Below are 27,708 nucleotides of genomic sequence, written 5' to 3' on the forward strand. Positions count from 1 at the left end.
ACGCTTTTTGGAGAATTCCTTCAGGTAAGAACTTTGATTTTGCTGCTCTTTTTTTGCATTTGTGATGCCTTCAATATCTAAGAAATGCTTTCCTTAAACACAAGGGCACTTTACTTGCAGACTAACATTTTATTGCAAGAACACACAAGTTATGCATGAACGATGCATGGACTTTGCCAGAAGTTTTCAGTATCTGATGTTTCCTGTGACGTGATCACACAATTTCAGTCACTCGGGTGCCGCCCACACAATCTCAATTACTAAATAGAGGGAGCAAAGCAACACTAACGGGGGTGTCCTCAATGTTTGGACAAATATATGGTCACCACCATTCTTGCCATGTAATGGTGATTTAGAATACTGAAGTAATTCCCAGAGGCTTGATACTTACTGATCAACAGCTCCTAAGCCCTATAATATATATTTTTGAAAATAAAACCAAAAAATATATTGTTTTGTTTGGCACTCAAGGACAAGGCTTATGACAACGTATTTATACTCGAATGAGTTTATACTTGTTGGTCAAAAATGTGTATTCATTTTACTTCACATGAGGCTCACCTAGAGGGAGCTGACTTGATTGTCTGCCATCTTGCTGGTCCGGGTACACCTCGAAACCAACAGCCATGTGATGGGCTGGGCAAAAAGAAAAACAAATGGGGAAACAAATTGTGTTTTTCAGTCACAATAAGTCTCCATAACTTGTATTTTCCTTTGTACTTTGTAACACTTGTTTTCCAGTTGCAGAACACCATACAGCTATTGATCAAACATTCCATACTCTCCCTCTAAAGACAATGAATGAATGAAAGACTACAATAATTAATAGATTAAATTAAATTACAGAAACAAAGACAATCATTAAATGAAATCTGAAAATTAAACAATCCCCCCAAAATATAAATCAAAATAAAAGAAATGCAATTAAAAAAATTGAAAAAAATTAAAAATCAGAATAATTCTTCGGTTCCGGAAATGAATGACTGACTGAACTTTTAGCTGGTCATATGAAAAAGCCTGATGGGGAGTTTGTGTTTTTTTATTGAGGGGTAATAAAAGGGAGAAAAAATCACACCGTATTTATTTGTGTGTAATGCTCGCTTGTGTATAACATGCTCCCCTATTTATTGTTGATTAAAAACCGATACATAATTTTGTTTCACTTTTTCAAACTAAGCTCAAACTAAGCATTGTAAGGGACAAACCATTAATATGTGCAGCCATGATTCAAATCGTTTATCGACAACGTCAACTATGAACACAATACCAACATAATATATACATTGTATTTAATGTCCTTCAAAGTTTGATTCATCATCAGATACACCAAAGAGTTGTTTACCTCATCATACTTTTTCCTGTTTGTATATATCTTTAAGGATAAATTTCTGTTCTCTTCATTCGCTAACAATCATCTCTGGTACCATGACTGAAAAGGTGTGACAACCTTTGATTTTTGCATTTCGGAGATGGAATATGAGCTTGCTCTGTCCACTCCACGCATCGGCCCGGTATTGCAGTACCTCCGGGAACGGTGCATTCGCAATGATCGCAGCAAGGCTTTAGGGCTAGGACCTTAGCTTGGCCTTTTGGCTGAGAGTAAGTGTCCCGGCTCCTAGGCTTTGTAGCGTATTATGAACTGACCGATAACGGATAATGGATAATGAATAACGAAGATAGATCAATAACCCTTAAAAACCCCTCTCATCACTGTGACCTGGGTCTGATCCCGTTGTACCCAATGGTTTCAACTGATTAACTAATGCCCAATTATGGTAATTACCCAAACTTCGAGTTATTTTTTTAGTTACAAAAAATACAAATAACTATATTATGGATACAGTATATCACCAGTAAAAGTGCTTCATCAAGCTTCAATTGTTCATCCTGATAGTGAAATGTCCTTAATGTTGTGTCTTGTATTGCCGCATGCGTCCTTTCAATACAAGTTCCAATAACAACCGTGCAGCAAGCGCACCTGCACTTCCTTCCAGCATGAGCTGAGTCACATCACCACCAAGGCTTGCTGGCCGGCTTTTCTTTCAGCAAGCCACTCAAGCTGAGCAACGGATTTTCCAGTCCCTTGAAAAGCAACTGGGTGCTCCCTGTCGCGATGGCTAATTCCTTTGGAACCGGTGGATCCAGTTTGATCCATCCCTCTGCTTCTTTTCCTTCTCAACCGCACGGTGACTCTTCCCTTCTCGTCGTCCCTGTCGCGCTTCAGGTGAAGTCGGGTCCGACCCCGACTTCTTCTCTCAACTCCTCACTTCCGAGCACTCTGCGTTGAAGGAAGATGCTCTCCAGAACTTTTCGTGCACACATAGCTAAAACTTGCTCTCATCACCTTCCTGGCCGGGTTTCTTGAACTGCTTTAATTCAACGAAGCAGAGTTTCTTTGCATTATTTAAGGGAATACAAGTGATTTGGATTTTTGGGTAGGGAGGGGGAGACGACTTTCTATCTCGTCCTTGAGTCCTGGACCGAAATTGACAAATCATTTTGCTCAGGGGAGACATTTGAAGGTAATTATATCAGCTGAACTGTATTTGTTTTTTTGTTTGAATGTGTTTTTTTTATTTGGGCTCAGCACAAAAGAAACAATCAGTGTTCAACAAAAAGAAACAACAAAATATTGCAGACCATTGCACATAAACAGCTGTACATATATAGATATAATAACTGTAGCAGTATTTTTAGGCGCTATAGCTCCTTCAAAACAAGGACCCTAATTGGGCGCACAAAACTGTAAAAACATCATGTGACTTATTTTTATTTTTAATTATTGTTGTTGCCCAATGTTATTGTACAAAGGTTCGAAAATATATACCATGTGACTTATTTTGGTTTCTTTGTGTTGCTGCTAAATGTTAATGCACTTCTTTTTATTGCACTATTGTTATGATGCAGTATTCTTTTCGTTCATGCACACTGCACTATGAATATATCTCGGGCTCTCTCGTTGAACTCTGTTGCAAAAGATGTTCTTATAAGAGTCTTTTCTCTTTAAAGTATTTTACATGTCCAATCGTGTTGCATACAATGGTTTCTAATGTTAATATGATAATAAAGACAATTCAATTTAATACAATGATACAATATATAATCATGTTCCCAAAATGTAGGCTGGAGCAAAAGCTTTTTAATACTAGAAGCTAAAGAAAATATTTTTTAAAGTAGAGGGTCAAGCGGATTTTTAAAACTTCAGTTGGTTCCTTATGAGTAGAGGTAAGATCTTGGGCCCAGTCCCAAACCTGACCCAAACCTGGCCTAACCGTTTACTTCACCGCTGTACTTCAAACTGCACACTTGATTTGAGGGACTCAGCCCTAAATAAACCCCAAGCTGTGAACTTCAGCTGAAGCGCGCACGGCGCCGAAGTACAGCTTCTGGTTTACTCCGGGCTCGGCCCCTAAATCAAGTTAATCGGCTGGGTTCTGCCGGCTTCAGGCTCATATACCTGCAAGCCGGGTCGGGTCGGACAGGATTTTTTTAGGATCGAAATTTACCTCTAAATGTGAGTAATTTTACAAATTAGTTCTTTGTTGTTTTTAGAGATTAAAAACCAAATGTGTATTTCAACTTGAATTACATGAACACAATACACTAATTCATTAATTCACTTGATACTGATGAGGTGTAATAGTAGTCTGTAGTCTGTACTCCCCTTTGAGACTTCTTATCATTAAGGGCTATACAAATTACAAGGATTTCACTTTTTTTTTTAACAAAACACGTTTTCACTAAAAAAAACAAAATATGAATGAACTCTGGGAATGGAAATGAAAATGTGTATGGCCGGCCATTCAAGTACTTTTTTTAGATATGTTATTGTTACTAATCTAGTATGTAGTTGATATGATAACAGAACAATCCCAGAGGAGGGAACAAAAAGGTTTTAGTGATTTTAAGATTTTTTTTTTCTCCTCAGCAGCAGCACCGAAGGACTGGAAATGGAGACACCCAATGGCTACACGGCTAGTAAGTTCCCCCCACTTCAATCCATGTAAACTAATCATCCTTAGCATGGTAACTATTTTAAATACCGATTTAAATGTACAGACTACTTCCAAGTCTTGTACGTTTTTTAGATATTCACATCAATGCAGAACTTTCCAAGTTTAATTTTCAAATTACATTTGATGTCAAGAATATTGCACCAACATAGCTAAGTAATTTTTGAAGTCCTTATCAAATGCTGTGGCGGGCCAAATCTCTTCCCTTGAGCCTAACCTGAAACCTGTTGATGGAGCAAACATGGAAGTGATCCGAGAAGATTGTCACAATTCTCCTTTTTTGCATTCCTTACATGCCCATTACAGAAAACAAGGAAACTGCTGAGCAGGAAGAGATAAACTGGTATTTTTTTTTTTTTTGATGGCACAGACTTAAAGCATGCTGGTAAACACGCAGAGGCAAGATGCCATTTATTGTTCTTTTAATCATTGATGTATTGTTGATATTACTGTACTCATTTTGTACTGAGCAGTGAAAAGAGAACAAATACAATTATCATAGTCAAGCTTTTGTTCTTCCTTATTCGTGATGAGATTTTTGCCAACATAGAATCTCATACAAATAGTTTTTGTACGAGAAGACTACTCCAGATTATTCCTGGAAACTTTTGTATTTAGTATTGTGACGGACTTACAAAAAAAAATATTGGCGAAACCTTCAAATGTGTTTCACTACTAAACCATCAGTCTCATCAGCCATAAAAGTAGAGTTATGCTAAAGGTCTTCCGGACAGACTGAAACCACAGGCTGAAAACACTGTAGTTTCATGGAGGAAAGAAGCACTACAGAACCGATTTTTAATCCGTGCATCCTATGTGAGAAGTTTCAACAACAGAGAAACCTCCATCAGGTTTTTGTTGATTTCAAGAAGACACTATGGCAAGCCGCTTTATGGGCCACTATGCGGAAGTACAACATGGGCCAGAAACTAGTTCAGACTTGTATTCCAATGCCAACAGTGCAGTACTGATCAATGGTGCCATTGGAGCGTGGTTTAGAGCCAAAGTTGGCTTTAGACAAGGCTGCATTCTCTCTCCAACTTTATTCAACATCTTCATGGAGAGGGTCATGTCCAAAGCTGTGGAACAGCACAAAGATACAGGCAGTATTGTAGGACACAATACTCACTATACTCTGTTTTGCTGATGATATCACCAGATTGGCAGGAGACAAACATATAGATCTTATAGATCTGGTCAATCGCCTGGACAAAGCATCAAGTCAGTATGTAATGGAAAGTAACACAGGAAAAAAAAAAAAAAAGTAATGACCAACAATCCCCAAGGTATAACCACAAAAATCACCATCAACCACAGAGAGCTAAAACCTGTCACCGAATTTGAATATCTTGGAGCTGTCATATTAGAAGAGGGGTCAGAACCAGAAATCATGACCAGGATAACTCAAACCTCAGCCGCACTTGCCACACCTGAACTCATCTGGAGGTACAAGAACAGTAACATCAAAGATAAGGCTCACACAAGTGATGGTTACTTCTATTTTCCTCTACACTTGCGAGACATGGACTTTCCCAGCAAAATTGGAAAAGAGAATCCAGGCAATGGAGATGCGATGCTACAGGAAACTTCTAGTTATTAACTTCTTAGCCCATGTGACAAACGAAACCGTGCTCAACACCATCAAAAGGCATTGACTGTTGTCAACTGTGTGCAGACGGAATCCTCAGTGGTATGGTCACGTTACAAGATTATCAGGACTGCTGCACGATTAACCAAAATGTAATGTAAACGTAAATGGTCTGCATTTATATAGTGCTTTTCAAGTCAATGAAAACCTCCCAAAGCGCTTTACGATATGCTTCACACTTTTCCTTTTTACACACTACCTTTTACAACTAACCGATTGCCAGCCATGCAGGGCAACTACTTGCTATCGGGGGCATTAGGGATTCAGTGTCTTGCCCAAGGACACTTCGGCATATAACTAGGAGGAGCCGGGAATCGAAGTTGTGGCCTCTTGATCCCAAGACGAGCGCTTTACCTCCTGAGCCAATGCCGCGTGATATCGCGATGTGACATTGCACGATAGTGTAACCACAAAACATTTTTTTAAAAGAGTATAGTTCCAGTTTGTTATTTGAGTGATGGAGTGTTTGGCCAACCAACATTCTCACATTTTAGGGTTCAACAGCATCGGCCATTCAGAAGAAGGTTTTAACGGCACCAGCCAATAAATACGGGGCAAAGTTTGCAAGACGTTTGTGCACAACTTTGATAGGCTGGTATAAGCGCTCGGTCAAGCAGCTGGGCGGACAATTGGCCACAAAACCAAATATGACAGCTCGTAACTTTAGCTGCTCGTTACATTAAAAATTAATTGATCAGGAAAGTCTGAAGAGTGCAAAGAAAAGCTAATCACCAGTGGGCGCTGCCTGCAATTTTATCACGTCCGGGAATTGTCTCGTCATTGATGCCCCGACGACCCATGTGATTAAGGGATCTGTATGTATTAATATCCATCAATTATCTGCACCGCTTATCCTCACCCAGCTAACTTCGGGCAGTGGCCAAGGGACACCCTAAACTGTTTGCCAGCCAATAGCAGGACTATATATAAATATAGAAAAAATAAAAATAAATGAATATATATTCATTCATTCATTCATTATCTGCACCGCTTATCCTCAGTAGGGTCGCGGGGGTGCTGGAGCCCATCTCAGCTATCTCCGGGCAGTGGGCAGGGGACACCCACAACTGGTTGCCAGCCAGTCGCAGGGCGCACAGAGACAGACAACTCACTCGCTCATTCACACCTAAGGACAATTTGGACCAGCCAATTAACCTGACATGCATGGTTTTTTTTTAAATGTGGGGGGAAACTCCACACAGGAAGGTTCGATCACGTAACTTCATAACTGTGCCGCACACGCGCTAACCACTGCATACTGCGGCGCCATATATATATATATATATATATATATATATATATATATATATATATATATATATATATATATATAGTGAGTTTGCATGTTCTCCCCGTGCTTGCGTGGGTTTCCTCCGGGCACAATTTAATGTTATTGTTATTATCATTATGGTCCTTCCCGCTACTCTAGTGAGGATGAGTGGTTCAGAAAATGAATTAACTAACTTTTTCTTGATGGTTTTTTTATTTATATTTATTTAAAATTATTATTTTTTTATTTTTTTTTTCTTAATTATCATGTATTCTTCACTTTTGCATTTGAAATTCTTTTGTATTTCCCACAATATTATTAAATTTCCTTCTTTTGTATGATGAGCATAAACGTAATATAATGTGTCTAACGCTATACTATTCACTTAGAGTTTCATATATCATAAGACCTGAATTGGTTCTATGTGGCCCTCTAAAAAATATCCTTAATTAAAAAGCGGGACTCGTCATTAAGACCAAATAACTTTATTGGGTTCCATATTTCTAATTAAATGCTGTTCGTGGAATTTAGCACTTGGAAATGCTAAAACCAGTTCAACTCTCTGACTCGGATTTCCACTGTTGACGTGTATTCCCGCCGTTTCAGTGAATCTTCTCATTGTTTTTCGTCAGACGGACAGGAACTGTAAGTCAGGACACAGTGAATAGTACCTAGACATTTTTCTATGGTGATTGTGTTGATTGTAGCCCCAGGGTGAAATGAATTACATTGTGTTAGGGAATCTCCTTTTGTCCTTTTTGTGTTGAAAAATTAACATTACACTAAAACACGATCGGAAATTTGTTATTGAATTTCAGGAGTACAGATTTGGATTCAGAGAGGAATGCTTTGATTTCACCAGGTTTATCTATAATCAGTAAAGTTTGTTGAAAGACCAGTAGTGTTTGTGTTTTGTGTGTGAAGAAGACTGTAGGGAGGAGGGGCAGTTGACAGGAAAAACCACATCCCGACCAAACAGGACAATAAATTGTGTCGTGACAGACGTTGTGTTTGTGTGCAAGCCTGTTGATAGTCTAACAAATACTAGTGTGCCTTTGTCATGAGTCCAAAGAAATGCTAAAGAAAAAAAAACGTGGCAGGAGCTTCAGCACCACCTAGTGTTGACCTATGCATACCCACCTTCATCCATAAATTTATTGTTTTAATTAATTCAATGCAATGGAGATAAAAATGCTGGTAAGGTGAAATATATCACTTTTTCAGAAAGTTGATTAGCACCTATTTTCACTGATATAGACAAAAAAAATAATTTTTGTTTTTATAAATATAGGCCCAAATTATTATTAGTCAGATATGAATCAGTTAAATAAAATAACTTATTTTTGTTATCACTGGTAGCACGTTCTGTGATATTGGCACATTAGAAAAAATAATGACAGAAACAAAATGAATTTAAATTGGACAAAAGTATACGTATTATCTTTATGTGGCAGATAATTTTGTTTTTTGTTTGTAATTGTCTATTACGTACATTGCATTTTCAGTATTATACGGCAGTAAAATAATAATTGCTGTATCTTGCTGCTACTGGTAAAAAAACTGCCAAAAACCTCAAGAAAAGCTGGGCAAAAATGAAAAGAAAAATGCTGCTCTTTGGGTTTTTTGAGTCTCCGTAGTTTGTATTATTCCTTGTTCTTTTTAGCACTTGTTTTCAGTTGCACTGCACAATTCAAGTTTCGTGAGCAAATAACACACACGCTCTCTTTAATACCAATACAGGATGCGTGCAAATTTTGAATTGAATAGAATTGTCTTGGCAGCACGGTGATGCAGTGGTTAGCGTGTGTGCGGCACATTTCTGAGGTCATGAGATCGAACCTCCTGTGTGCAGCTTTCATGTTCTCCCTGTGCTTGCGTGGGTTTCCTCCGGGCACTCCGGTTTGCTCCCACATTCCAAAAACATGCATGTTAGGTTAATTGGCCGGTCTAAATTGTCCCTAGGTGTGAATGAGCGAGCGAATTGTCTGTCTCTGTGTGTCCTGCGACTGGCTGGCAACCAGTTCAGGGTGTCCCCTGCACACTGCCCAAAGATAGCTGGGATGGGCTCCAGCACAGCCGCAATCCTACTGAGAATAAGCGGTGCAGCTAATAGATGAATGGATGGATAGAATTGTCTTTATTGTCATTAATATCAACGTTGTGAAACATGATATGTAACAAGATTGGACATGGCAGTTCCGGGTCAACATGTGGTAAAAGACTAAAGAGAAAAAAAGACTATCAGAACAAAAAAAAACAACAACATACATTTAAAATGTAGTACTTAGAGACTGGCCTAAGTTATAATAATAGCACAATGTTTGTGAATGTAAAAGAATAACTTTGTTTGAACGTATCAACACTTGTAGTTTCATATATGAATCGAGAAATTATTTAAAATATACCAAAACAAAACGGTTAAAATATGGTTTCTCCTGTTTCTACCAAATTGAATAGATTTCCTCCATGTTGTTGCCTTGTACTGTTCTTCCTGCACTGCCATGTTCTGTGTTTTGGTGCTTTCAATGTGATTTTGCCTTTTGATGTCTTAAGGATTTGATGTCACAAGGTTTTTCCTCAAAGATACGATGTCACAAAGAGTCTTTGGGAGTGTATAAGGGCACTCACAGTTTCCCAAGTTTTGTTGGATTATTGTTTCTCTCTGTACCTTCTTTCCTCATGATCACGATGTCTCTACTGATTGCTCATCGATCGAGCCTTTTGTATGGTAAATTTCGGTATTTTATAGTATTCCCGTAAATGTTCTATCAATGTGCGAATATATGTCTTGCATTGTCTTTCACGTTATTTCCACTTACAAGTTGGTTGTGACCCAAAATATTCTGCGCTGTTGTTCTGTCCACCTGTGGTAATGTTTCCTTTCATGTTTTGTTCGATACATTGGGAAAATGAAAGGAAGAACGTTGTTGTTTTATCCGTAAGTCTTTCATCTTTGTGTTTTGCTGAATTAAAACAATTTGGTATTCCAACCAATGTTCCCTCTAATTTTCCACGGGTCTGAGCGTTCACACAAAGTTAGCAGCGCTTGAAACAACAGTGAGCAACCATAATCCCAAGTGTGGCAAGATAATTAATTATCAAACATGTCCAAAACTTGACATCAAGTTACATTTTGCTGAGTTTCCGGTTTTATTTTTCTCTTTTGAATGAATTGACTCTTGTACTATTGCAAAGGTTGTACGGCCTACAAACGACGTTTGTTCTTACAATTCTTTCACAAGATATCCATTTATTTTTATTTCCTGATATATTTTGTTGCATAATACTAACATTTTTGGGGGCTTATTTAGTCGGTTGTAAGATACAGAACTGTACTTAAGCACATTTTTTAGTGGAAGTACAATGTTGGCAACAAGATTCACTTGATATAATTGGAAATTATTTGAATGCAACACAAACTTTTTCTTCTTTTTTCCGTGGTTTTTTTTCTTCTTTTTTTAAAATTCCTTTAAAAAAATCTCATTGTGTTTATTTTTTTCCGAGCTGTTACTTTTTTCTGTTTGTTCTCTTTTTACTTTTTTTCTGGCTTTTTTCTAAATTTTTCTTTCTTTTTTCTCTTCCTTTTGTTTCTTTTTTTCTCAGCTTTTCACTACTTTTTCATTTTGGTATTTTTTTTTTTTTGTTCTATTCCCCCCTTCCTCTAAGTCATTTTGTTCATAATTTTACATAATATTTGGTCATGTTAGGATTAAAGAAGCAAAAACAACCCGAAGAGACGTTTAGGACCCGAAAGAGCCGGTTCCTTTTAGTGAGCCGAGCCGAAGAAGCCGGTTGCCCGACAAACTTTACTAACTTTACTCAACTTCGTTCTCCTTCGACTCGACTTCAAAATACCGCATTTAGGACACCACGTCAGGGGAACCCGTGTATTTTTACCTTCATGCACTGTACTTTTTGACTTGAGTCGCTTCTTAATTAGTAATTTTGAGCCCCCATTTTTGTGCGCTGGCTAGATTTTCTTGTGCGCTGAGAATGTGCGAGCAGTGCGCAATTGCGCACGAGTGCAGCTTAGAGGGAGAACACTGATTCCAACATATCCCTTGTTCCTCTTTTACATTTTGTTCAATAACAGGTAGTTAATCTCCCAACATATTCCATGTTATTGTTCTGTCCACGCGTGGGAATTGTGTTGTCAACCTTCATGTTTTGTTCTGTTACAACCTGTTGGTGTTGGAACATAACGTTGTTGTTTTATACGAGGTTATGTTCCCTGCGGGGCAGCACGGCGGCGCAGTGGTTAGCGCTTGTGCGGCACAGTTCATGTCATGGGAACCTGTCGTGGGTTCAAATCCAGCTCCAGACTTTCTGTGCGGAGTTTGGATGTTCTCCCCGTGCTTGCGTGGGTTTCCTCCGGGCACTCCGGTTTCCTCCCACATTCCAAAAACATGCATTTCAGGTGAATTGGCCGGTCCAGATTGTCCCTAGGTGTGAATGAGCGAATGAGTTGTCTGTCCCCGTGTGCCCTGCGATTGGCTGGCAACCAGTTCAGGGTGTCCCCTGCCCACTGCCCGAAGATGGCTGGGATGGGCTCCAGCCCCCCCGCGACCCTAATGAGGATAAGCGGTACGGCTAATGAGATGAGATGAGATGTTCCCTGCATCATTTTCCTTTGTTATTTGTTCAATTGGGACAAGTTGCTATTCCAACATTTCCGGCCTTTTTTTACTTTCATATTTTGTTTTGTTAGAACTGGTTGGTGTTAGAACATAATGCAGTAGTTCATCCACGGGAGAGTATTTTCCCTGCATCCTCATCCTTTTAAATTTTGTTCAATTAGAACATTTGGTATTGAACAATATTCAATGCCGCGTTGTCATACTTTTACATTTTCTTCAGTTACAACATGTAAGCTGTACGGCTAATGAGATGAGAGATTATCTAGCAGGGATATCTAGTCGAGCCTTTGCCAGGGTAGCTTTGATACCTTTGAATTCTCAAGATTCTTGTGAACATTGCTGATCTGTTACTGTGCTCAAGGGGTGTCAAAGACAAAAGGATGGAAGCCCCAAATTAAAAAGCAGAGGACCAGGCTGATTTTAATGTTTTTGTTTTTTTAAAAAAAAGATGCATATGGTCTAGAAAACCTAATTGAAATGACTGCAAAGCTAACAAATATATTCCAATATGATCAGATATATAAACAATATTTTCTTATGGTTCTAGTCAGTCATCTTTAATTGTCAACAGGGACAAAATAGGATTTTCCTAATGTAAATAATTCCATTATATTAACATTCTTTGAAAGATGCTGGTATTACTCAGTGACCTTAAGTAGCCTATATTTTATATTTGAACATAATTTGGTTCAAATCGAACAAACCAGTCAAGTCAAGTCATGTTTATTTGTATAGCCCTTAATAACAAAGAGTCTCAAAGGGCTGCACAGACCACAGATTATTGCAAACCACAGACTATTATTACACCATCACCTGATCTAAAACCTACATGAGGGCAAATATTACACAAAAACATAAAAGCAATTTTATATCATATCCAAAACTTTAATGAAATAAAGTGATAGGAGAAGGAACGTCCAATGAAAAGGAACACACGATTCCTGGTTTATGATACAATAATCAATCAAGTTCATCACACGGGTCAAAGAAAACCTTCACATGGGCCTGATTTGACATATGTGCTGTACACTATCTGATACCGATTCCTTTTCTGTAAATACTGTATTTATATGTGTATAACACACTCATGTATAAGCCGAAACCCTAATTTTTAGGTATACGATTTTGTTTCACTTTTTCTCATCTCAACCTACACGCATTGTAAATGGCAAACATCGTTGACGTGCGGCCATGATAAAAATCATTCATTGACAATGTAAACTATGAGCCAAATACATAACATTTTGTATGTATTTAATGTCCTTTGTAGTCAGATTCTTTGCATTCATTTATATCTTTCAGGACAAATTTCAGTGTCAGTGTAATTTCTCTCATGTTTAACATTCATCTCTGGTACTGTGACTAAATATGATGTGATAAGATACAATGTCTATTTGTAAATCATCAATGTCGCTGGTGATCGAGTGGTTAAGTTTTGGTGCTCTCACAACCACGACCTAGGTTCAATTCTCATTGCATCTAATGCTTTGAGATTGTGGTCAGCGATATTTTTGAGCTGGTCAATCATTGCACGAACACGGTGATAAACTACCGTAAAACCGCTTATACAATGCATACCCAAAATTATTTTTTTTAAGTTAAAACATGCGCATTATACACAAAAAAATACAACAATTCATTTTCTTAACTCCTAATTAGAGTTTTTATTTATGGGATTCACTTCTCCAGCCACACTGGATCATGACAGGATTTTAACTCACCGTGGTCACCTGAGATTTCCTCTGTCCTGCAACCCGAACCCAGACCTGAGGGTTGTGTCATTGGCATCTGTCATCCCCCTCAAACTCTCTCTTCATGAAATGCTTTCTCTGTTACTTTTTCTGCTTATTTTAATACATAGTGCATTTTAAAACCTCCATTTGGCACTAGTTTCTCAGCTGTTTATTGGGTCAGTTGGGTGCGCTTGGCTGCAGTATTGTTTCTATGACCTCAACGGAGGAGGCTGTAAGAGGATAAGGGTTTGGTTGGCTCTCCCTGCGAGTAGACACAGGCTATCCATGGCCCAAGACTCCGAGGGCTTGCAATCCGACCCATGTTTGCTGGAGGTTCGGCTTCCATAGTTACATAAGGTCGCTTGGCTTCCTTATGCATTCAGTGGCGTTAACTCCGATGCAGACCCTGATGAAAACTCTCCGGCTTTTTTTAAACTGCGGCTAAGAAAACTGTATTTGTTGACAATTTGTGCGGCATTGGTAGACATTCAATGCAGCACTGCTGACCTTTATTCCCTCTGAACTGAAAGAATTTCTATCAGTGTTAATTGTTTTTTTTCACCTGGGATGTAAAAGTCAATACATTCTTTTATCACAAGTCTTGTAGGTTGTCTATCTTTTTTGACGTTTTTATTGTCCCTTTTCAGTGACTTTATTGATTACTGTATTTCCTCTTCTCGTCCAATTTGTCATCTGGCTGTACTAATTTAAAATGAAATTGCTAAGGCCGATATTTATCAGTGCCCTGACTGTTGATAAGAAGTCTTTAAAGCACTATTCATGAATTTGTGACTTAATAAAATGAATCTTAATGAAGCACTTATTATACTGTCATCTCACCCCTGTAGATAACCCAAACCCTAACCAAATACTGTTCCTATGGATCTTGCAGAAAAACTAGAGAGGTCAAACCCCAAAAGTGCTTCATAAAGCTTCATTTGTCAATCACTACATACTAGCCACATTTCCACTCTAGAAAGGGGAAAATAGGCTAATGTGTCCCAAGAAAAAAGCAGAAACACATTAATTCAAAATCATGTATCACAGTTCAGTTCCTTAACCACATAAAACGACGGTTTTGGTCTTCATCCACACAAAAATACAAAACACTAAAACAAATCCATGAGTACTATTGGAAGATTTGACAGAATGCTTTAAATCAATGATTACTTTAAGTGAAATAAACTGTCATCTACATAAGTTTTTAAAACACAGCTCTGCCCAAATTTTGTTCATAGAATAGCAAATTTGCTCACAAAAGACCATTTTATACACTTTGTATGGTGTGCGAAAGATGATTAAATTGATTTGAAATGATTCAGTTACGTATTAAGATTACAATTTTACCCAATTTTTTTCTGTTCGTAATTGCCATTTCATCTGAGTGAGCTTGGTAATAAAAGTACAGTAAATCACAGTTTGACACATTTTTTGGGAGTGAATGGATTGGATCTTAAAACAATGTTCTGGTTTGACTCAGTTTGTTCATACTCATAGTAGCCAGTGCTTGGGAAGTGACATTCACTTTGTTTTTCAGGTAATGGCCAATGCTCTCCAGGCAAGGAGAAATTGAGAACGTTGAAATCTAACGGACAAAATGATGCTTATGGTCATAATTCCCCCAGTGGTGAGTGTTCAGCAAATTTCATACACAATTACAATTCTTTTTTTTTTGTCAGGTTTAATTTTGAGTAGCTGTAGCTGTAACTACGTTCCTCCTTAACTGAAATCAACACCTCCTTACCAATGTCTGTCCTCAACCACAACCAAATGATATAATCAGTTCTTTACTAAGCTGGGAACGTGCTGGACAATTATACTAGATCCGCAACGCTTGTTGCCATCAGTTGCCAAAAGGCTCCACCAAATGTAACCTTACAGAAAGACATGTCGCAGTTCAGGCTTCTCAACAACGGCCCATGAGTCAATGATGGCCAGTTGAATGATTCAATCCGTCCTCCCACAAATTTCTGACTAAATAAAGGTCATTTCTATCAAAAGTAATCATTATTTTTTAGATAAATGCATACCAAATGCTCTTTCTGGCTGCTAGATGTTAGTGTTAAGTTTATATAATGTGGTTAGTTGGTTCTGGCGTAAAACTGCATCCACTCAACTAAAGTCAAATAAACCAGTTAACACATTCAATGTGAAAAATAATATTTTTCTCCATTGTTTGTGAATAAATGTGTAGTGTTTAGAAAAGATCCCTTGTCATTTGTGATCATAATATGTTACTAATGCAGACTGAATGATAAAGCATAATACTGAAAAACTAAGCTAAAAAATTGGCATTCTTTTACTGATCCTGCCTGACTCAGAGCAGGTTGTCTGGATCTGGCTCGAGAGCAAAATTGAGTTTGACATCCCTATCGTAGTCCATTATATAAAAAAAAGTAAATATAAAACGATAATTCTGGTAAGTTTATATTGAGTTGTGTTTACAAAGCCTTACATACACTGCCATTTAATAATCGAGTACCTGAAGTTGCCGTAAGTGTATATATATGAGTTATATTCAGGGTTCCAAAAATGCTAATTTGCTTCAAATGTGAATTACATTAAATAGCTGAAAGTGCTTGAAGTAATCCTCAAATGACCGCTTGAAACATTCAACTCAGTCGCACTAAAAGGAGACAGAGGTAAAGATGCAAGGTCCGTTCCTTGTTGCCAGGATACCGACGTGAAGACGAAGCCTTTTCATGATTTTTCTCCTAAAGTGGAAGTATAAATTGCGAGCTTTAAGAAGTGTCTGGAATGCCAGATGCTAATTTCCATCTTGGACCAAACCTTAAAGGGTTAAATTAAATAAGACTGCACTTGCCTGAAGGGAGAGCAGAAGGATGTCAGATTGGAAGCTGTAGTTAAACCACCAAATGTGGTCACGGCGTTATTTTTGCTGCCGGAAATCTAAAAACCAGATCATCTGGACCAGTAAGTTTGATGTCTAGGCACTTTTCACACACTGCGAAGATTGGAGCCCCTTTATAATAGTGACGGCATTTAACACCGCAGGCAACTTGTGTTTTACAAGAAATACGAAACAAATACTAAGTGTAAAGAAAGGAAGACGTGTACTGTAGTTAACAAAGGCACTGATTTTTTTATCTGTGAAAAAGAGGATTTAGTTGTTACGTTTTTGCTCTTAATTTACTATTTTTTCTGTACTGTAATCCCTCACTATTACGCACTTTGTATTTTGCATCCTCAGCGCATTGCAGGTAGAAAAATATTCCGATCACATTTTGCTGCAAGCGTGGGCTTGCAGAGCGCATTTTTGTTGAACCTCATCTCATCTCATCAGCTACACCGCTTATCCTCAGTAGGGTCGCGGGGATGCTGGAGCCCATCCCAGCAATCATCGGGCAGTGGGCAGGGGACACCCTGGTCCGGTTGCCAGCCAATCGCAGGGCACACGGGGACAGACAACTCACTCGCTCAGTCACACCAAGGGACAATTTAGACCGGCCAATTCACCTGAAATGCTTGTTTTTGGAATGTGGGAGGAAACCGGAGTGCCCGGAGGAAACCCACGCAAGCACGGGGAGAACATACAAACTCCGCACAGTAAGGCCGGGAGCTGGATTTGAACCCACTCAGGAGGTTCCCACGACCTCAGAACTGTGCCTGTTGGCCCTAATTTGCCTTTACATCCACCTAAAATGCACTTCAATTGTGCAGCTGCAATCCATTATCCCCGATCACATACTGCTGCGAGTAAGAACAGGCAAACCTTTGCCAGGCCAGGTGGCTCCTTGGGATCCATTATCCCCAATCGCATATTGTTGTAAATGGGGACCGGCTGAAAGCACTTTTGTCAGTAGCAATGCCGAAAAGAAAATGACCGATTCTGGCTGGGATCCGTTATCCCCGGTGGACTATTTCTGAGACAGAATGCATTTTTGTCGGGCTTGGCAGACCTTTTTTTGACATGTCCACCAAAAACTGAAATGCTCTCGTGTGGCTAAACCTAATTTTTGATAGCGACGCGTGTCCCAATAGTTTTGTCCAGGTCATGGGCTAGTTTTAGAAAGCATCTTAAGATACATTTTAAGTTTGCTTGACCCGTAAGCGAACATAGCCATGTGTAGAAGCGAATGTCTATATCTTCACGCACAGACGCGCATTTTTCGCAACAGCTAACCCGCATCGTTGCCTTCATATCCATTGCTGGGAAGGCGCAAAAAACATCTTGGCCTTCAACACTCCCTCTTTCCCTGGAGACAGCAAGGAACCAGACCAGCCTGTTTATCTTCCTTCTTTTTTTTTGCGCCATCGCTTCAGTCCATCCTAAAGCGCCCCAACACGTTCAGTTGCCAGGTTACGGTCTGTCCTCCAGACAAGTCCACTAATAATTCCCATTTATTGTTACAAGCAGTGTACCTTACTTCTCCTAAACATTTTCATCATTTCAAGTTGTATTGTGTGTTGAAAGTCAATTTATATTTTGTTTTATAGAGTTGAGTGATAAGCAGATAAAGGAAGAAGACACTTGCGAAGAGGCCGTCAACAGTCCAGCGAGGGAACCCCAAACAGTCGAAGAGGGGACACCAGTGGGAGAGTCGATGGCCGGGAGCCCGGGTAACGCTCCGGATGGAATATCTGGACAAAACGTGACCGTGGATGCACGTAGTCGGCACGCTAATGGTCAGTGCTACCTTAAAAAATTCACAAAGTAACTGTATTGATGACATGGCTCTAAAAGTAACTTACTTACTGCAATGATCACCTTACTTTAAAGGTGTTTTGTGTCAATTGTTTTCCTTAAAAAGTTGAAAGTTAAATATTTTCTGTGTTAACAATGCCCAATTTAGTCCAAACAAGCCTTTTTTTTCACAGCGCCTATCTGCTTTTATCTTACCTTTATCAGAGCTCTCGGGGCAGAACACATTAAGTTAGAGCAATGGGGGCTGAAGGGAGTGCTGGAGAGTGACACCATGCTCGTCCTCGCGATTTTGTTTTCTATTCGTTCTGTAAGTGTAGCATTTGAACATTGAGAGGCCTTCTTCAAGTACAGCTCCAACACCAACACAAACCCTAAGAGAATTGAAAAGAAGAAAGAGTTTATTCGTGAGCCTCTTAAGAAATGAACTCAAGGTTCTTTCATTTTCCTCATGTTGAGGTTTTTGAGTTTTTCCTTGCCCTCATGTTGGTTCCAGATCAGGGGATGGTGTAATAATAGCCTGAAAAAATAGTCTGTGTAAAAATGACTTGACTTGACTTGCCATTGTACCATACATGAGCTGACTAAGGCTGCAATTATGACTTTAAGCCAGGAGATGGAAGCAGAGAGTATCAGGGTTTCCAAATTCTGTACAGCTCCTTTGAAAATAACTTTACTGACTCATTGAGTTGAGTGTTTTATAAACGTATCTAAAAATGTTTTCAGTCTTTAGTCAGTCTTTACCAGATTAAGAATTCTATGCATTGATTTGCACTTTTAACATTTTAATTCTCAGCCATATGTATTCATGAAAAGAGCCGCATATGGCTCGCAAGCTATAGGTTACAGTCCCCCAGACATGGGGACTTGAGACTTAGTGACTTGGACTCGAGTCGACTCGAGTCGCTGTTTTTATGACTTGTGACTTGACTTGGACTTGGCAATCTAAGACTCGGGACTTGACTTGTGACTTGACTTGCCCAAGAAAAAAATACTTGGGACTTACTTGGGACTTGAAGGTGAAGACTTGAGACTTACTTGAGACTTGCACATGTGTGACTTGGTCCCATGTCTGCAGTCCCCTGACCTAGAGAGAGCTGACAGCTACTGGTACCCAAAGAACCATAAGGCCGGGCAAAATAAAGAAATTGAAGAAATATAGTGGTTTGTGTTCACTTTGAGTCTCCATAGTTTGTATTCTTACTTTTGATTTTTAGCACTAGTTCTTCAGTTGTTCTCCACAATTCACCAATGTCTAGTGGTCAATTAATACACACACTCTCTTTAACTCTTAATTTTGCGACAAAAACTCTGGAGTGAATTATAATTTAAAAAAAATAACATTTGCTTGGTGCACATAAAACTAGCGTCCTTTCGTTTTATGCTGAAAATAAGAGCCTTCTACAACTAGAATTATCTACTTTTGCGCCTTGTCTTCTATTTAAACAATTCTGGTTGTCTTCTTATGCGTGTAAAGTACATGCTGCGTCTTAAAGCTCAAGTAATGCAATTTACTAATGCAAAAAAATATAAATTTTCACCCATGTTAAACAATTTGACGTAAAACATTAAAAATGGTCCACACAAGGTCATTTAAGACAATTTTGATATTTTGGGTACCAATTTTCTCATTTTTCTAAAACAGACAAAAGAAAATATATCCAAATAAAAAAGTTACACCTAAAAGAGGCTAATTTTCTGCCAATAGGATTGTCACGGCTGCCCATTGTCCTCACTTGGCCCCGCCCGTTTGGCGCCAGCTGCGACTCATTGCCTGATTGGCTTTCCTCCTATTTAAGCTCAGTGCTCTCACTCACCCCTTGTCAGTCTGTTAACTTCTGCACCCGCATGACGTGTGTTATGACCCTGTCCGGTATCCTGTCCGGTATCGATCCCGTCTATCGCGTCATGTTTGATATCTGACTCCAGTCCCCAGTGTCTGGTATCGATCCCATCTATCTCATCCTGTTTGATATCTGACTCCAGTCTCCCGTGTCTGGTATCGATCCCGTCCGTCTCGTCCTGTCTGGTATCTTGCTACAGTCTCCGGTATCTGGTATCGATTCTGCCTGTTTCATCCTGTCTGATACCTTGCGCCAGTCTCCAGTATCGATCCCGTCTGTCTTGTCCTGTCCGGTATTGATCTCGTCTGTACGGTACCTGCTCATGTATCTGGTATTAATCCTGTCTGTCCCGTCCTATACAGTATCGACCCCGTCTGTCCGGTATCTGGTATCGGTCCTGCGCCCTCTGGCTTCCTGTTTTTCCACGCTGGACTTCTGTCTTACTTCTTCTGCCAAGCGATCGCCGAATCACTGGCGTTTGTGTTCACGCGCATGACAGCCCCATTCTCGTAAAATAAAGCTTGTGTGAAAACGTTACGCATCTGGGTCCTCCTCCTGTTCTGGTTCTGACAAGGATAAGATATAATTTTAGTTTGTATTTCAAAAACATCTATTAAAATTCAGGCGATTGGACAAGGGCGATTAAGGGTTGATGATTCTGAATCAGGGCAGCACGGTGGTGCAGTGGTTAGCGCATGTGTGGCACAGTTCATGTCTTGGGAACCTCCTGCGTGGGTTCAAATCCAGCTCCAGACTTCCTGTGCGGAGTTTGTATGTTCTCCCCGTGCTTGCGTGGGTTTCCTCCGGGCACTCTGGTTTCCTCCCACATTCCAAAAACTTGCATTTCAGGTGAATTGGCCGGTCCAAATTGTCCCTAGGTGTGAATGAGCGAGCAAGTTGTCTGTCCCCGTGTGCCCTGCGATTGGCTGGCAACCAGTTCAGGTTATAATAATAATAATAATAATAATTTCCTTTGTATTGTCATTCTTTGTAACAATGTACACAGAACGAAATGTCGATACACCTGACCCGTTGTAGCGAGCCGATGCAGCCGCAGCCAATAGAGGGCGCCGCCATTTTACCAATTAGGTATGACTCGGCCGAGGCGCGAACCAGCGACCTCCCAGTCTCAAAGCGGGCACACTACCATCTAGGCTACTGAGCTGGTCCCCTGCCCACTGCCCGATGATTGCTGGGATGGGCTCCAGCACCCCCGTGACCCTACTGAGGATAAGGGGTTGTAGCTAATGAGATGAGATGAGATTCTGAATCATCACAACAGGGAATATTGTGGAGGAGAGCAGTCAACTTTGTATGAACATCGAATGGAATGTGAATCTTATCTAAGAGTCCAGGAAGCTTCGGAATGGTCATCTTGACCAAACTTGGAGATGTTTTCCGAACTGGTATCCTTATATCGTCCGCAGGGCTCAGTTCTGATCAACTGTAATCTATGTTGAGTCATTTCTTCCGAGCAACTTTTGGTCAACATTTACTATAAAGCGAAATTAGATTACAGTTGATATATGTGTTTACTGCTATATCTGGCTTAAAAAAAAACGTTCAACCTATGTTTCAAGTTTAAGAGAATAAATTCATTAAAAACTTGTCATCCTTATTTCCTACTTAGTAAGCCAATTACTGGCATTATTATGAATTGTATTATATTTACAGGCAAACAAGGCCTTTTTTCAAAATCTTTTTTCCTGTTCTCAAGATGAGTCAGACATTTTTTCAAAAATAGGGCGTGGGGCCCTTTTCTTTCATTATGTGTGTTTTTTTTTTCTCCCAAGGCAACAACTCAGACCTGAAAATATTATCAGGGAAAAATATCCTCGGAATCCCCCGCAACCTGTTCCAGTTGACGCCACGGCAGCCGTGGTTGTCACAGCACAGGATCACATTTCTCCTTTCCAACTGCCTGCTGATCAAATGATTTTCCATGGGAACGTTGTATTGTAGTTACAGTATAACAACAAATGCTTTTTGTGCCTGGAAATATACAGATGAATCAGTTGTTTGCCGGTTATATAAATTGTTTTTACAAATGGGGGATATTTTGGAATCTCCTGCTCAGTGTCAAGAAAATGTAAATCAATGTTGCAACTTTTTAATTAAAAGTGAGCCTTCAAAGTCAAGCATTGCAAAGAACAGTTACGGTTCGTACGGGTTTTTGAAATCCTTGTGTTGTGTTTTCAAAGATTGAAAAGTCCTTGGATTTTGGGTGAAGTGCATGTAAATGTTTGAAATTGTTGACATTTTTGTCAAAAACTCTGCTGCTGGTATTAGTGAACCCTATGAAGCATCATTGCCTCTGCAGGAGTACAGGTGCATGCTGCACTTTATCAGGGCACTATGAAATGTGTATTAGTGCAAGGATTACATATCAATCATAAACATTTGTTACGGGCATGCAAGAAATTTTGGTAGCATTTCACAGTGGTTAATTGAATGGGAAGAACTTCCTGCAACTGAAAACGTAAGCAATATAGTACCGTAATTTTACCCAACATCTTTATGAGTAGAGATTTTTGTGTCAAAAACAAATATATTTACGATTTACTCAAGATCTTAATATTGTATGCCCCGATTAATGCATACACATGATTAAAACATGCATATGGGAATCACAGACATGTATGGGGATCCGTAAATTAAAAGATTCACACCGAAATTCTTTAAATCATACTGAAGAAATAGACAAATTTGCTTTAAAAGTCTTAAGAGGTCCTTGAATTTGGCCATGAAAGATGAACACCACTGAAAAGTATACTTTTTTATAATTATTGAAATATTTAGTTCTATTGTTATGTTTGTTTTATTTAAATAACCATAACCAGCGTTACTGATTGTTCATCAGTCTACACAGTGTTGTAAATTAATTTTCAAAATTGACAGTTCCTTTAATCAGTATGTCTCAATTCACATATCTGATTCCTCAGGTGAGCGTCCGTTCCAGTGCAACCAGTGCGGTGTCTCGTTCACTCAGAAAGGGAATCTGTTGAGGCACATTAAATTGCACACGGGTGAAAAACCCTTCAAGTGCCCCTTCTGCAGCTACGCCTGTCGTCGCCGTGACGCCCTTACGGGTCATTTGCGCACACATGCTGGTAAGACTTGTCTTCTTTTTGTTTTGTTTTGTTGTTGAACAGGCAAGCTCTTCCCACCTTCTTGACCTTTCATTGGCATATTTTATTGGCAACAAGTTCAACATTAAAAAACGAAAAAGTGTATGTGTTTGAATGAATGAATGAATGAAAACTTTTATTTCGAACATAAAAATAAAAACAGGACAAAAACAATGAGTCAACAACAGAATAATGTCACATAACATGTTCGAAAAGGGGTAGTCAGAAGCAGATGCTTATTTTTCCTATCCCTTTATCTTCCCTATTAAATACATTTTATAGATATCTCCTCTTGTGTCCAATACAACAAAATCTCATGGATATATTACATGGGTCAGATATCAATAATTATAATAGTTACAATAATCACATATTTTATTCACTAATCTTCGCAATACCATCCCTCAACATCATAATGCGCATAATGTCACTGCGGCACCAGTGATAATAACAATTAAAATAAACACAATACTTATAATAACAGTTCTGATAATAATAGCAACAATAACACCAAGTTAACCACAGTTTGAAATGCAGTATTTCCAATCTCCCTCATAACCCATTTTCTTCATCCCTGTATTTCACCAGTAATGCTTTTTTTGTATTTAAATTTGAACACATGGATAGTTGGACATTCTTTGATCTCATTTTGCAAATTATTCCAAAGTCTGACTCCACACACAGACCCACACATACTTTTCCTGGTGGTTCTCACCTTTGGGATTTTGAATTCACCACAGACCCTCAAGTTATAATTTTCCTCTTTCCGAGTGAATCAATTGTGTCTGTTTTCTGGCACTATGTTTTTGTTGACCTTAAATAACAGTTGTGTTTTGTCACTAAAGTGTGTTTACAGAGTCATTATAGGGCACAAATTGTGTTTTTTGTATATTGGACCCATGGAGTTAAATAAAAAGATGATTCCATCACATCGTGACAGTAGTGACAAAGGCCAAAAATACTCTTTGATCTGTTAGGTAAAGACACTTTCATCTTCCTGCAAAAGCTTTGTTGCTAGGAACCAAGGACACACTTCACTCACCCAGGAGGAAACTGATGGTTAAATAAGAAGCGCTGGTGGAGACTCATTCCGTCACCCATTTTCCTATCAGACAACATTTCTATGTGCTGCCCTCGTTTGCATCTCTAAAATCAAGGTCATGCAAAGCTGTCATTTTGAGCTTCGGGATTTAGTCACGCAGTTCCCTTTTTTATGATATAGGCGAATCCTGATACTGCTTCTGATTGACCTACTGCATTCCTTCTTCTACATTCAAGTTGTTTCATTACCGGAATGTGCTTGTAGCTAGAAATGCTTGCATCCTGGGCAAATTTTCCCCATACAAAATAACTGAAAAATCCATTCCCAGTCACCTAAAAGCATGCATGTTAACCCTAAATAGCTATAAAATTATATTCTTCCTGAGCACTAAAGGAACAGATTTGATGTGTGTGGTTTCCTGAGCCTAGTAAAAAACAAAACAAAAAAAGTCTAATGCGGTGAGCTGTCTTTAACAGTAGCATTCGGAAATTCTCGTAACTTTGATTCCCTCTCGCATGTCGGTTAAGGTTTCTGTCCGAAAGACATATCTCTAATCTCTTGTATCCCAATGGGCTTGGATGTAGAGGTATGACTGTATTTTGTTTCCAAAGACAATATCTATGTATGTTTGTGTGTATGTGTGCTTCCCTGTTGCGTGTGTTGTGTCTGTCTCTCTTTGGTGTTCCAAACTATTTTAGGAATGCTTGTAGAAGAGTCAAAGGTCCGTGGACAATTATTTTCTGACAATGTCTAATAATTTATGAAATTAAAAGTTGATTATGATATATTATTTAAAGATAAGCCTTTGTAAATGACAATTTTGAGTAAGCAGTATATTCTTGTATAATGTGCACATGTGAATAACTTACATTCTTTCTATGAGTTTTCAATGAATTAAGTTTCACTTTTTCTCAGCTCAGACTAAACATTGTAAGTCACTAACGTTATTGAATATTGTGCGGCCTTGATAAAATAATTTATTGACAATGTAAACTGTGAACACAAACCCGAAATAAAATTCACAATATTTATTTAATGTCCTTCAAAGTCTGATTCACCAACAGATACACCAAATAGTTGTTCCCATTCTTCTTGATTGAATGTGTCATTGGTGTCCCAGTCTGCAGAAACAGGTTAACTTCATTTTCTTCACTTTCTTCTGAGTCTGAATTCGACAGCAGTTTGTCTTCTCTAACATTTGTCTCTTGACACAGTCAATCTATCTGCTTTTAGCTTGTTCTCGTTTCCTCTACTTACCTTGAGTTGACATCTAACTGGTACCAGTGTATCAATAAAGTATGAAGAACACTGATTTGAAACTTTCTAGTTCAAACCAGGTCAAATGTATTTGTAAAGCACTTTTCAGGCAAAAAAATACCTGAAAAACATTTAACATACAACGAGACATACAATGGTTAAAATACAATAAGTACAAAATAAGTAATGATAGAGATGAAATGTGATCATGTCAAGGCACGGACTCTCCATGTGAGGAAAAGGTCCTGAGAGAGGCTTACCTATACTGATAGGGATATAGGGATGGCAGCTGATGGCCTCTAGCTTTTCAGCCATTAAATCACTCCAAATGAGGAAACACTGAAATATAGAAATAGAAAAGAAAAAGAAAAACAACTGCAGAACAAAACATAAAAGTACAGTATTCGGTAAAAAAAATAGTAGTTAAACAGATCAAAAAATTTAAATTAAAATGATCAATTTAAAGCCATATTAAAAAAGTGGGCCTTGAGCCTCCTTTTAAAAATAGAAAGGGTTCATTCGGACCTGATGTCCTCCGGCAGACTTTTCCATAGATGAAGACCAAACATTTTAATGATCTGTACTCTGTACTGTGGTTGCTTCTAAAACCAGACTGACATTTCTCTAAAATGCTGTTTTTCACTTTAAAAATAAGAATTCACCAAATTATAAGATTTTAGTTTAGTAGACACTCAAAATTTGGAGAGAAGACATCAATAAATTTTGAACTTGCTAGGAGAACTGGAGAGGACTGTAGAAAACCCTCACCACATAAAAAACCTGTTCTAAAGGTCCTCACTTGAGCCCTTTTCTTTTATCAAATCTTCTAAGATTCAAAAAGCAGATATGCCCTAAAGGATGTGGGGAACCATAGAGCAGCACCATGATTAAACAATGCATAATAGTCATAATAACAAGCATCAGTCTGTAATAATCCTCAAAAAGACCTAACCCTGGCATCATAAGCAATCTCCTTTGCGGGTGCACAAAAGTAAAAACGGAACCAGATTATTTATTGTAAGCAACATAATAAAACATAATCCGAAAAACAAATAATGATTTACTTATCAGTGTGTTTACTTTGACTATATTCTACGATATTTTACAAATGTTTCAATACAAATGAAATCACATAATTAAGTGAATGTCATCCTACATCAGATGTAAATCAAAAAAATAATAAATACAAGTGAGTCTTCCATTTATAAAAATAAAATAGCATCTGAAGGGTTCATTCTAAAGGTCTATTTAACACCTGCACATTGTCATTCATATGCTGCTGGGTTGCTAAATATAAAAACAGTTACGTCTCTTGCGCCCACGTGTGAAAACTATTGAAACTTGTTGCTGTTAGCCGCTGGCTTTATTAAAATTAAGTACTTGATTAGCAATAATTATATCTATATAAAACCTCATGATGTAAAAGTGACAAGATACTTGAACGGAAATGTATTAGTGTTTCAAATATATTAAGATGGAAAAAAACAGTGTTACACCATTGGGATTGTAATTAATGCTTCCATTTTGGTGAATAAATTAAAACCCGTTTATATTCTTTTCTTTTTTAGTTGGCAAACCACACAAGTGTAATTACTGTGGGCGGAGCTACAAGCAGCGCAGTTCCCTGGAGGAGCACAAAGAACGCTGCCATAGTTACCTGCAGAGCATCGGTCTGGACCCGGATGCCAACACCAGCCCTTATGCAGGTAATTTGGATTTCATGCTTATGATGTGTGGACCTTAGCCACCAGTGGGAAATATTGTAGAGACATACACAATAACAAAGATGAGTTTCACAGCTACTATGTTTTCATAGTTAGTATGTGATAACTGGTATTTTGGTGTTAAAGGCTGGATTTCAAGAGGCAGTCTCCATTTTTTTTTTCTTTTCTTTTTTATACAAACAGATTGGAACTGAAATAAAAAATGGTAAATGGTCTGCATTTATATAGCGTTATACAAGTCACTGAGGACCTCTCAAAGCACTCTACAATGTGCTTTACACTTATCTATTCATGCATTAATGCATTTTTAGTTAAATAAGTTTTCCACCATTAGGAGGTGCTAAATAATACAGTGGCTTGCGAAACTATTTGGGCTTTGTTTTTAAGGTACGCCTTATAGTGGAAAATATTGTAGTTATCTTTCTTTTTTTGTTGTAACATTCAACTTGGAATAACAACAAATGGCTTGAAGCAAGAACTACACTTTTTTAACAGGTATGAAAGAAAAAAAATGTTGCCAATCCACAGTTTGAGTCTCGTGAATCATTTATTACAAGTTAGGCCAGTCTCTAAGCACTATGTTGTAAACACTTATTTTCTGCCTTTAATTCTGATTGTCATTGTCTTTTTTTTCTTTTTAAAGTCTCTATTAGATGTTTAGCCTTGAGTGCCATGTTTATTCCCGTTGCCTACAGTGATTACGTTGTTATCAATTACCAATCAATTAATTCATTTGCCATTGTATTTTA

General features: G+C 38.5%; 1 protein-coding gene and 1 pseudogene across 1 annotated transcript in view; both read left to right on the forward strand.

Annotated features, from left to right (window-relative positions):
- Nucleotides 1-1,368: 1,368 nt before the first annotated feature.
- LOC148352634 (U2 spliceosomal RNA) lies at nt 1,369-1,545 on the forward strand (annotated as a pseudogene).
- An 8,030-nt stretch (nt 1,546-9,575) lies between these two features.
- Nucleotides 9,576-27,708, forward strand: part of ikzf2 (IKAROS family zinc finger 2) — a 30,132-nt gene continuing 11,999 nt past the window's right edge. The window contains exons 1-5 of the mRNA XM_088353035.1: nt 9,576-9,659; nt 14,839-14,928; nt 17,760-17,948; nt 22,751-22,918; nt 26,804-26,941. Of these exons, the coding sequence (XP_088209161.1) occupies nt 9,611-9,659; nt 14,839-14,928; nt 17,760-17,948; nt 22,751-22,918; nt 26,804-26,941 (634 nt within the window). The 5' untranslated portion in view covers nt 9,576-9,610. The remainder of the gene's footprint in view (nt 9,660-14,838; nt 14,929-17,759; nt 17,949-22,750; nt 22,919-26,803; nt 26,942-27,708) is intronic.

This window comes from Urocampus carinirostris, chromosome 14 (assembly GCF_059441175.1).
Source record: "Urocampus carinirostris isolate Australia breed hairy pipefish chromosome 14, RoL_Ucar_1.0, whole genome shotgun sequence".
Taxonomy (NCBI): Eukaryota; Metazoa; Chordata; class Actinopteri; order Syngnathiformes; family Syngnathidae; genus Urocampus; species Urocampus carinirostris.